This window comes from Oncorhynchus clarkii, unplaced genomic scaffold, assembly GCF_045791955.1.
Source record: "Oncorhynchus clarkii lewisi isolate Uvic-CL-2024 unplaced genomic scaffold, UVic_Ocla_1.0 unplaced_contig_460_pilon_pilon, whole genome shotgun sequence".
In the NCBI taxonomy this organism is placed as follows: Eukaryota; Metazoa; Chordata; class Actinopteri; order Salmoniformes; family Salmonidae; genus Oncorhynchus; species Oncorhynchus clarkii.
The window spans coordinates 142,973-154,996 of record NW_027258005.1 but is presented as its reverse complement, the minus strand read 5'-3'; the positions used below and the strand labels follow the sequence as shown (position 1 = coordinate 154,996).

At 39.0% G+C, this 12,024-nt stretch overlaps 1 protein-coding gene across 1 annotated transcript in view; it reads right to left on the bottom strand.

The window, feature by feature from the left end:
• Positions 1–28: 28 nt before the first annotated feature.
• LOC139394468 (zinc finger protein 239-like) overlaps positions 29–12,024 on the bottom strand; it is a 133,352-nt gene continuing 121,356 nt past the window's right edge. The window contains exons 1-2 of the mRNA XM_071142539.1: positions 4,933–5,560; positions 29–2,428 (exon numbers count right to left, since the gene is read on the bottom strand). Coding sequence (XP_070998640.1) covers positions 1,743–2,428; positions 4,933–5,287 — 1,041 coding nt within the window. The 5' untranslated portion in view covers positions 5,288–5,560 and the 3' untranslated portion in view covers positions 29–1,742. Of the gene's footprint in view, positions 2,429–4,932 lie in introns of the transcript that reaches the window.

Genomic DNA, 12,024 nt, shown 5'->3' with positions numbered 1-12,024 from the left:
TGAGATGTATAAAGAGAAGCATGTGTTGATTGATTAGTTCAGAATTTTAATGAGTGAGAATTTAAAACAAACTTCACACGAACTAAACATCTACATTGAAAGCAATTTCTGATTCACTCAGTCAAACAGACAGATAATATCAAAATAAGCATCTAGGTCTATAAAATAAATAAATGTACAGCACCAATCAAAAGTTTGGGCACACCTACTCATTCAAGTTTTTTAAAAAAGTTTTCTACATTGTAGAATAACAGTGAAGACGTCAAAACTATGAAATAACACATATGGAAGTAACCAAAAAAGTGTTAAACAAATCAAAATATATTTATATTTTAGACTTTTCAAAGTAGCCACCCTTTGTCTTGATGACAGCTTTGCACACTAGGTATTCTCTCAACCAGCTCTCAACCAGGTACCTGGAATGCATTTTAATTAACAGGTGTGCCTTGTTAGAAGCTCATTTGTGGAATTTCTTTCCTTCATAATCAGTTTGAGCCAATCGGTTGTGTTGTGACAAGCCAGGGGTTGGAAACAGAAGATATTTGGTAAAAGATCAAGCCCATATTACGGCAAGAACATCTCAAATAAGCAATGAGAAAAGACAGTCCATCATTACTTTAAAGACATGAAGGTCAGTCAATCTGGAAAATGTCAAGAACTTTGAAACTTCAAGTGCAGTCGCAAAAACCATCAAGCGCTATGATGAAACTGGCTCTCATGAGGACCACCACAGGAAAGGAAGACCCAGAGTTAGCTCTGCCGCAGAGGATAAGTTCATTAGAGTTACCAGCCTCAGAAATTGCAGCTTAAATAAATGCTTCACAGAGTTCAAGTAACAGACACATCTCAACATCAACTGTTCAGAGGAGACTGTGTGAATCAGGCCTTCATGGTCGAATTGATGCAAAGAAAACACTAATAAAGGACACCAATAAGAAGAAGAGACTTGCTTGGACCAAGAAACACTGGACATTAGACCGGTGGAAATCTGTCTTTTGGTCTGATGAGTCCAAATGTGAGATTTTTGGTTGCACCTGCTGTGTCTTTGTGAGACGCAGAGTAGGTGAACGGATGATCTCCGCATGTGTGGCTCCTACAGTGAAGTTTGGAGGTGTGATGGTGCTTTGCTGGTGAACCTGTCAGTGATTTATTTAGTGGGACTATCATTTGTTTTTCAACAGGACATTGACCCAAAACACACCTTCAGGCTGTGTTAGGGCTATTTGACCAAGAAGGAGAGTGATGGAGCGCTGCATCAGATGACCTGGCCTCCACAATCACCCGACCTCAACCCAATTAAGACGGTTTGGGATGAGTTGGACAGCAGAGTGAAGGAAAAGCAGCCAACAAGTGCTCAGCATATGTGGGAAAGCCTTCAAGACTGTTGAAAAATCATTACAGGTGAAGCTGGTTGAGAGAATGCCAAGAGTGTGTAAAGCTGTCATCAAGGCAAAGGGTGGCTACTTTGAAGAATCTAAAATATATTTTGATTTGTTTAACACTTTTTTTGTTATTACATGACTCCATGTGTGTTATTTCATAGTTTCGATGTCTTCATTATTATTCTACAATGTAGAAAAGAGCAAAAAATAAAGAAAAACCCTTTAATGAGTAGGTGTATTGTTTGTTAAACTTTGCAATCAATGTTTTTTTCTTGGCATACATTTTAAAGTGGAAACGTGAGTCTCAGCATCACTCCGTTACAGTGGACTGGCCCATAAACAAAAACCTAAATTCTCAGGTCAAAAACACAAGTCAGAACACAGCCTCTCTATTCTCTCATGTGATTTCAGGTCCTCTGACTGGGAAAATGTCTTTCCACAATGAGAGCAGTGGTATGTCTTCTCCTCCTGTGTATGTATTCTTTCATGCTTATTCAGATGCCTTAACCGGTTAAATCTCTTTCCACAGTGGGAGCAGTGGTAGATCTTATCCCCTCCTGTGTGTGTCCTGTCATGTCTATTCAGGCCTCCTAACTGGGTAAAACTCTTTCCACACAGGGAGCATTGGTATGGCTTTGCTCCTGTGTGGGTATTCTCATGAGTTTTCATGGTCACCAACCACCTAAAACTCTTTTCACAATAGGAACAGTGGTAAGGCTTCTCACCTGTGTGTATTCTCTCGTGCATTTTCAGGGACCCTGACTTGGTAAAACTCTTTCCACATTGGGAGCAGTGGAAAGTCTTCCTCCCTTCTGTGTGTATTTTCTCATGTGTTTTCCAGTTCCCTATCCAGGTAAAACTCTTTCCACATTGGGAGCAGTGGTAAGGCTTCTCTCCTGTGTGTATTATCTCATGCGCTTTCAGGTTGCCCAACTTAGTAAAACTCTTTCCACAGAGGGAACAGTGGTGTTTTCCTGCTGGTTTGGGCGTCTCTGGTTCCCCTGAAGGACTCTTCCCGCTGTCAGAGTGAGAGTCTGGTCTCTCTCCTGCCAAAACGAAGAGTATTTAGTTAATCAGATACCTGAATGAAACCTTCACATGATAATACTGTCTTCCTATTTGGTTTAATCAAGACTGGTTCCCTCAGCTGTTAAAAATACACTTGGTGAGATTTTAAAAGCAAATAATATAGAGCTTCAAATTGAATCTTGCACTTATGGAATGCCATGTTTACAGGCTGAGCAGAGATCTATAATAATAGATCATGTTTATAGGCTGATCAGAGCTCTATAATAATAGATAATGTCATGTTTATAGGCTGAGCAGAGATCTATCATAATAGATAAGGTCATGTTTATAGGCTGAGCAGAGCTCTATAATAATAGATAATGTCATGTTTATAGGCTGAGCAGAGCTCTATAATAATAGATAATGTCATGTTTACAGGCTGAGCAGAGATCTATCATAATGACAATGTCATGTTTATAGGCTGAGCAGAGATCTATCATAATAGATAATGTCATGTTTATAGGCTGAGCAGAGCTCTGTAATACTAGATAATGTCATGTTTACAGGCTGAGCAGAGATCTATCATAATGATCATGTTTATAGGCTGAGCAGAGCTCTATAATAATAGATAATGTCATGTTTACAGGCTGAGCAGAGATCTATCATAATGATAATGTTTATAGGCTGAGCAGAGCTCTATAATAATAGATAATGTCATGTTTATAGGCTGAGCAGAGCTTTATAATAATATTTTATATAATATAATATTTATAATAATGGAGCTCTAAATGCATCATTGTTAACACTGGTGCTCCCAACTTTAAAAAGTGAAGACAACATAAAATATAACCAGGAACAAATATTAGTTTTAAATCCATTGAGATATAGCCTATAGGGCCTAGTTTTAAATCCATTGAGATATAGCCTATAGAGCCTAGTTTTAAATCCATTGAGATATAGCCTATAGGGCCTAGTTTTAAATCCATTGAGATTTAGCCTATAGGGCCTAGTTTTAAATCCATTGAGATTTAGCCTATAGGGCCTAGTTTTAAATCCATTGAGATTTAGCCTATAGGGCCTAGTTTTAAATCCATTGAGATTTAGCCTATAGTGCCTAGTTTTAAATCCATTGAGATTTAGCCTATAGTGCCTAGTTTTAAATCCATTGAGATTTAGCCTATCGGGCGTAGTTTTAAATCCATTGAGATTTAGCCTATAGTGCATAGTTTTAGAGCAAATAAATCCCAGAACAACAGCAAAGGACCTTGTGAAGATGCTGGAGGGAACAGGTACAAAAGTATCTATATCCACAGTAAAAAAAGTCCTATATCGACATAACCTGAAAGGCCGCTCAGCAAGGAAGAAGCCACTGCTCCAAAACTGCCATAAAAAAGCCAGACTACGGTTTTCAACTGCACATGGGGACAAAGATCGTACTTCATCGTCTGATGAAACTGTTTGGCCATAATAACCATCGTTATGTTTGGAGGAAAAAGGGGGAGGTTTGCCGAAGAACACCATCCCAACTGTGAAGCACAGGGGTGGCAGCATCATGTTGTGGGGGTGCTTTGCTGCAGGAGGGTGCACTGGTGCACTTCACAAAATAGATGACATGATGAGGATGGAAAATGATGTGGATATATTGAAGCAACATCTCCAGACATCAGTCAGGAAGTTAAAGCTTGGTCTCAAATGGGTCTTCCAAATGGACAATGACCCCAAGCACACTTCCACATTTGTGGCAAAATGGCTTAAGGACAACAAAGGCAAGGCATTGGAGTGGCCATCACAAAGCCCTGACCTCAGTCCCATAGAAAATGTGTGGGCAGAACTGAAAAAGCTTGTGCGAGCAAGGAGGCCTTACAAACCCGACTCAGTTACACCAGCTCTGTCAGGAGGAATGGGCCAAAATTCACCCAACTTTTTGTGGGAAGCTTGTGGAAGGGTACCCGAAACGTTTGACCCAAGTTAAACAATTTAAAGGCAATGCTACTAAATACGAATTGATGGCTACCTCAGCATTCTGGTCACTACATGATACCATATGTGTTATTTCATAGTTTTGATGTTTTCACTATTATTCTACAATGTAGAAAATAAGTCAAATTAAGAAAAACCCTTGAATGAGTAGGTGTGTCCAAACTTTTGACTGGTACTATATATGATGTGGTATCAGACATCAGGTGGTTGCAATAGTAACATACTCTACAATGTGGTATCATATATAGGATATTTCAATCAGATCAGTCTGCCTTACAATATAACTGAAAAACGTAAGACCTAATAAAACCATAGATTTTATAAACAAATTATTTAGATCTTCAAATCATATTTTAGAAAAATATATTTAGAGATGTTTAAAAATTGTGAAAAAAATATAACGGTGAGCATTTTATCCATTAACATTTTGTTGGTTGAGTCCCCACTCGGTAGCTTTAACAATTCCTACAGCATAACATTATTCAAGTGTAGAATACCCATTTAAAAAGCGTAAATTAGTTCAACAACTGCAGAGTTCGTGCCCTTGTTTTTTAAAACTTACTGGTGTTAATCAGATCTCCGGTCTTCTCTTCTTGTTCCTCCTCCCCCAATGTAACCGTAATCTCATCCTCCTCCTCTTTCACTCCAAAAACTGCATCCACCTCTTTCGCTTCCTCTTCTTTCACAGTAACATCCTCCTCCTCTTCCTCTTCTTTTACTGTAACATCTTCCTCCTCTTTCACTCTGAACTCGTCTTCCTCTTCTTTCACTGGAACAGCCTCATCCTCTACTTCTTTTTTTACCGAGACATCCTCCTCTTCCTTCTCTTCTTTCACAACAACATTCAGCCACAGACCCTCTTTCTCCGTCCAGCAGACCTCCTCTTCTTTATCAGGAGAGTAGCTCAGTGAACTCATGGTCGGGGATGTTATCTCGCTAACTAGTTAGCATTAACGATTAGCCTGGAGCTACTGCTATCTTAACCAGACGGGTAGATGACTACGGTAACTAACAACGTAGGCATGAATATTAAATTAAATGGGATAACAAGTAGATACGACAGAAGTGTGTTTAAAACATAGCTAGTAATACACCGGAACAGTGTAAATAGCTTTAATGTTTCGGCTTTGTTGTCTAGAAAGCTACCGAGGTGTCTGACTAGCTGTTGTTGTTGAAGGAACGTCCCGTCCACTAGATTATACATCACACTGGCAGCGTCGCCTGAAAGACGCTCATCGCCATCTGCTGACTGGAGTTGGTAACGCAGTTGAGGGAAAAGTTATTTCATTATAAAATACAATAGATACGTACAAATAGAAGCATGTGTTGATTGATTAGTGCAGATTTTTAATGAGTGAAATTTTAAATCAAACTCAACATCTACTACACATTTTGGCTTGGCCCCTAAGACCCTCACAAACGTTTACAGATGCACAATTGAGAACTTCCTTTCGGGCTGTATCACACCTGGTACGGAAACAGCACCGCCCACAACCGCAGGGCTCTCTCAGAGGGTGGTGCGGTCTTCCCAACGCATCACTGGGGGTAAACTACCTGCCCTCCAGGACACCTACAGCACCCGATGTCACAGGAAGGCCAAAAAGATCATCAAGGACATCAACAACTGAGCCACGGATGATTCTCCCCGCTATCATCCAGAAGGCGAGGTCAGTACAGGTGCATCAAAGCTGGGGCCGAGAGACTGAAAAACAGCTCCTATCTCAAGGCCATCAGACTGTTAAATAGCCATCACCAGCCAGCTACCTCCCGGTAACTCAACTCTTCACCATAGCGGCTGCTGCATGGAAACACTTGTCACTTTAATGTTTACATTCTGCTTTACTCATTTCAAATCAAATCATATCAAATTGTATTTGTCACTTGCGCGAAAGACAGCAGGTGTAGACGTTACAGTGAAATGCTGACTGACAAGCCCTTAACCAACGATGCAGTTTTAAGAAAATACCTAAAAAAAATCAAAAGTAAGAAAAAAAAAGTAAGAGATAAGAAAAAAAATGATTAAAGAGCAGCAGTAAATAACAACAGCAGAGCTACCAGTAAATAACAACAGCAGAGCTACCAATAAATAACAACAGCAGAGCTACCAGTAAATAACAACAGCAGAGCTACCAGTAAATAACAACAGCAGAGCTACCAGTAAATAACAACAGCAGAGCTACCAGTAAATAACAACAGCAGAGCTACCAGTAAATAACAACAGCAGAGCTACCAGTAAATAACAACAGCAGAGCTACCAGTAAATAACAACAGCAGAGCTACCAGTAAATAACAACAGCAGAGCTACCAGTAAATAACAACAGCAGAGCTACCAGTAAATAACAACAGCAGAGCTACCAGTAAATAACAACAGCAGAGCTACCAGTAAATAACAACAGCAGAGCTACCAGTAAATAACAACAGCAGAGCTACCAGTAAATAACAACAGCAGAGCTACCAGTAAATAACAACATCAGAGCTACCAGTAAATAACAACAGCAGAGCTACCAGTAAATAACAACAGCAGAGCTACCAGTAAATAACAACAGCAAAGCTACCAGTAAATAACAACAGCAGAGCTACCAGTAAATAACAACAGCAGAGCTACCAGTAAATAACAACAGCAGAGCTACCAGTAAATAACAACAGCAGAGCTACCAGTAAATAACAACAGCAGAGCTACCAGTAAATAACAACAGCAGAGCTACCAGTAAATAACAACAGCAGAGCTACCAGTAAATAACAACAGCAGAGCTACCAGTAAATAACAACATCAGAGCTACCAGTAAATAACAACAGCAGAGCTACCAGTAAATAACAACAGCAGAGCTACCAGTAAATAACAACAGCAAAGCTACCAGTAAATAACAACAGCAGAGCTACCAGTAAATAACAACAGCAGAGCTACCAGTAAATAACAACAGCAGAGCTACCAGTAAATAACAACAGCAGAGCTACCAGTACATAACAACAGCAGAGCTACCAGTAAATAACAACAGCAGAGCTACCAGTAAATAACAACAGCAGAGCTACCAGTAAATAACAACAGCAGAGCTACCAGTAAATAACAACAGCAGAGCTACCAGTAAATAACAACAGCAGAGCTACCAGTAAATAACAACAGCAGAGCTACCAGTAAATAACAACAGCAGAGCTACCAGTAAATAACAACAGCAGAGCTACCAGTAAATAACAACAGCAGAGCTACCAGTACATAACAACAGCAGAGCTACCAGTAAATAACAACAGCAGAGCTACCAGTACAGAGTCAATAGCAGAGCTACCAGTACAGAGTCAATAGCAGAGCTACCAGTACAGAGTCAATAGCAGAGCTACCAGTACAGAGTCAATAGCAGAGCTACCAGTACAGAGTCAATAGCAGAGCTACCAGTACAGAGTCAATAGCAGAGCTACCAGTACAGAGTCAATGGCAGAGCTACCAGTACAGAGTCAATAGCAGAGCTACCAGTACAGAGTCAATAGCAGAGCTACCAGTACAGAGTCAATAGCAGAGCTACCAGTACAGAGTCAATAGCAGAGCTACCAGTACAGAGTCAATGTGTCAATATGCGGTTGCACTGGTGGGAAAGTGGAGTGTGGAGTGCAATAGAGATTGCATCATCTGTGGATCTGTTGGTGCGGTATGCAAATTGAAATGGGTCTAGGGTTTCTGGGATAATGGTGTTGATGTGAGCCATGACCAGCCTTTCAAAGCATTTCATGAATACAGACTGTGAGTGCTACGGGTTGGTAGTCATTTAGGCAGGTTACCTTAGTGTTCTTGGGCACAGGGACTATGGTGGTCTGCTTGAAACATGTTGGTATTACAGGCACAGACAGGGACAGGTTTAAAATGTCAGTGAAGACACTTGCCAGTTGGTCAGTGGATGCTCGGAGAACACGTCCTGGCAATCTATCTGGCCCAGTGGCCTTGTGAATGTTGACCTGTTTAAAGGTTTTGTTCAAATTGGCTACCGAGAGCGCTATCACAGTCATCCAGAACAGTTGGTGCTCTCGTGCATCTCAGTGTTGCTTACCTGTATTCTATTCTACTGTATTGTAGTCAATGCCACTTCTTCATTCCATTCTTTGACTTTTAGATTTGTGTGTATTGTTGTGAGTTGTTAAATACTACTGCACTGTTTGGAGCTCGGAACACAAGCATTTAGTTAGATACTACTGCTGGAGCTAGGAACACAAGCATTTAGTTAGATACTACTGCACTGCTGGAGCTAGGAACACAAGCATTTAGTTAGATACTACTGCATTGTTGGAGCTAGGAACACAAGCATTTAGTTAGATACTACTGCATTGTTGGAGCTAGGAACACAAGCATTTAGTTAGATACTACTGCACTGCTGGAGCTGGAAACACAAGCATTTCTCCACACCCGCAATAACATCTGCTAAATATGTGTATGGACCAATAACATCTGCTAAATATGTGTATGGACCAATAACATCTGCTAAATATGTGTATGGACCAATAACATCTGCTAAATATGTGTATGGACCAATAACATCTGCTAAATATGTGTATGGACCAATAACATCTGCTAAATATGTGTATGTGACCAATAACATCTGCTAAATATGTGAATGTGACCAATAACATCTGCTAAATATGTGAATGTGACCAATAACATCTGCTAAATATGTGTATGGACCAATAACATCTGCTAAATATGTGTATGGACCAATAACATCTGCTAAATATGGACCAATAACATCTGCTAAATATGTGTATGGACCAATAACATCTGCTAAATATGGACCAATAACATCTGCTAAATATGTGTATGGACCAATAACATCTGCTAAATATGGACCAATAACATCTGCTAAATATGGACCAATAACATCTGTTAAATATGTGTATGGACCAATAACATCTGCTAAATATGTGTATGGACCAATAACTTCTGCTAAATATGTGAATGTGACCAATAACATCTGCTAAATATGTGTATGGACCAATAACATCTGCTAAATATGTGTATGGACCAATAACTTCTGCTAAATATGTGAATGTGACCAATAACATCTGCTAAATATGGACCAATAACATCTGCTAAATATGTGCATGGACCAATAACATCTGCTAAATATGGACCAATAACATCTGCTAAATATGGACCAATAACATCTGCTAAATATGTGCATGTGACCAATAACATCTGCTAAATATGTGTATGGACCAATAACATCTGCTAAATATGTGTATGGACCAATAACATCTGCTAAATATGTGCATGTGACCAATAACATCTGCTAAATATGTGCATGGACCAATAACATCTGCTAAATATGTGCATGTGACCAATAACATCTGCTAAATATGTGTATGGACCAATAACATCTGGTAAATATGTGCATGGACCAATAACATCTGCTAAATATGTGCATGGACCAATAACATCTGCTAAATATGTGTATGGACCAATAATATCTGCTAAATATGGACCAATAACATCTGCTAAATATGTGCATGGACCAATAACATCTGCTAAATATGTGTATGGACCAATAATATCTGCTAAATATGGACCAATAACATCTGCTAAATATGGACCAATAACATCTGCTAAATATGTGCATGTGACCAATAACATCTGCTAAATATGTGTATGGACCAATAACATCTGTTAAATATGTGCATGGACCAATAACATCTGCTAAATATGTGTATGGACCAATAACATCTGCTAAATATGTGCATGGACCAATAACATCTGCTAAATATGTGTATGGACCAATAACATCTGCTAAATATGGACCAATAACATCTGCTAAATATGTGCATGGACCAATAACATCTGCTAAATATGTGCATGGACCAATAACATCTGCTAAATATGTGCATGGACCAATAACATCTGCTAAATATGTGCATGGACCAATAACATCTGCTAAATATGTGTATGGACCAATAACATCTGTTAAATATGGACCAATAACATCTGCTAAATATGTGACCAATAACATCTGTTAAATATGGACCAATAACATCTGCTAAATATGTGTATGTGACCAATAACATCTGCTAAATATGGATCAATAACATCTGCTAAATATGGACCAATAACATCTGCTAAATATGTGTATGTGACCAATAACATCTGCTAAATATGGACCAATAACATCTGCTAAATATGTGTATGTGACCAATAACATCTGCTAAATATGGACCAATAACATCTGCTAAATATGGACCAATAACATCTGCTAAATATGTGTATGTGACCAATAACATCTGCTAAATATGGACCAATAACATCTGCTAAATATGTGCATGGACCAATAACATCTGCTAAATATGTGCATGGACCAATAACATCTGCTAAATATGTGTATGGACCAATAACATCTGCTAAATATGTGACCAATAACATCTGTTAAATATGTGACCAATAACATCTGCTAAATATGTGACCAATAACATCTGCTAAATATGTGTATGGACCAATAACATCTGTTAAATATGTGACCAATAACATCTGCTAAATATGTGTATGGACCAATAACATCTGTTAAATATGTGAATGTGACCAATAACATCTGCTACAGCATGTGTATGGACCAATAACATCTGCTACAACATGTGTATGGACCAATAACATCTGCTACAACATGTGTATGGACCAATAACATCTGCTACAACATGTGTATGGACCAATAACATCTGCTACAACATGTGTATGGACCAATAACATCTGTTACAACATGTGTATGGACCAATAACATCTGCTACAACATGTGTATGGACCAATAACATCTGTTACAACATGTGTATGGACCAATAACATCTGCTACAACATGTGTATGGACCAATAACATCTGTTACAGCATGTGTATGGACCAATAACATCTGCTACAACATGTGTATGGACCAATAACATCTGCTACAACATGTGTATGGACCAATAACATCTGCTACAACATGTGTATGGACCAATAACATCTGCTACAACATGTGTATGGACCAATAACATCTGCTACAGCATGTGTATGGACCAATAACATCTGCTACAGCATGTGTATGGACCAATAACATCTGCTACAACATGTGTATGGACCAATAACATCTGTTACAACATGTGTATGGACCAATAACATCTGCTACAACATGTGTATGGACCAATAACATCTGCTACAACATGTGTATGGACCAATAACATCTGTTACAACATGTGTATGGACCAATAACATCTGCTACAACATGTGTATGGACCAATAACATCTGCTACAACATGTGTATGGACCAATAACATCTGCTACAACGTGTGTATGGACCAATAACATCTGTTACAACATGTGTATGGACCAATAACATCTGCTACAACATGTGTATGGACCAATAACATCTGCTACAGCATGTGTATGGACCAATAACATCTGCTACAGCATGTGTATGGACCAATAACATCTGCTACAACATGTGTATGGACCAATAACATCTGCTACAGCATGTGTATGGACCAATAACATCTGCTACAGCATGTGTATGGACCAATAACATCTGTTACAACATGTGTATGGACCAATAACATCTGCTACAACATGTGTATGGACCAATAACATCTGTTACAACATGTGTATGGACCAATAACATCTGCTACAGCATGTGTATGGACCAATAACATCTGCTACAACATGTG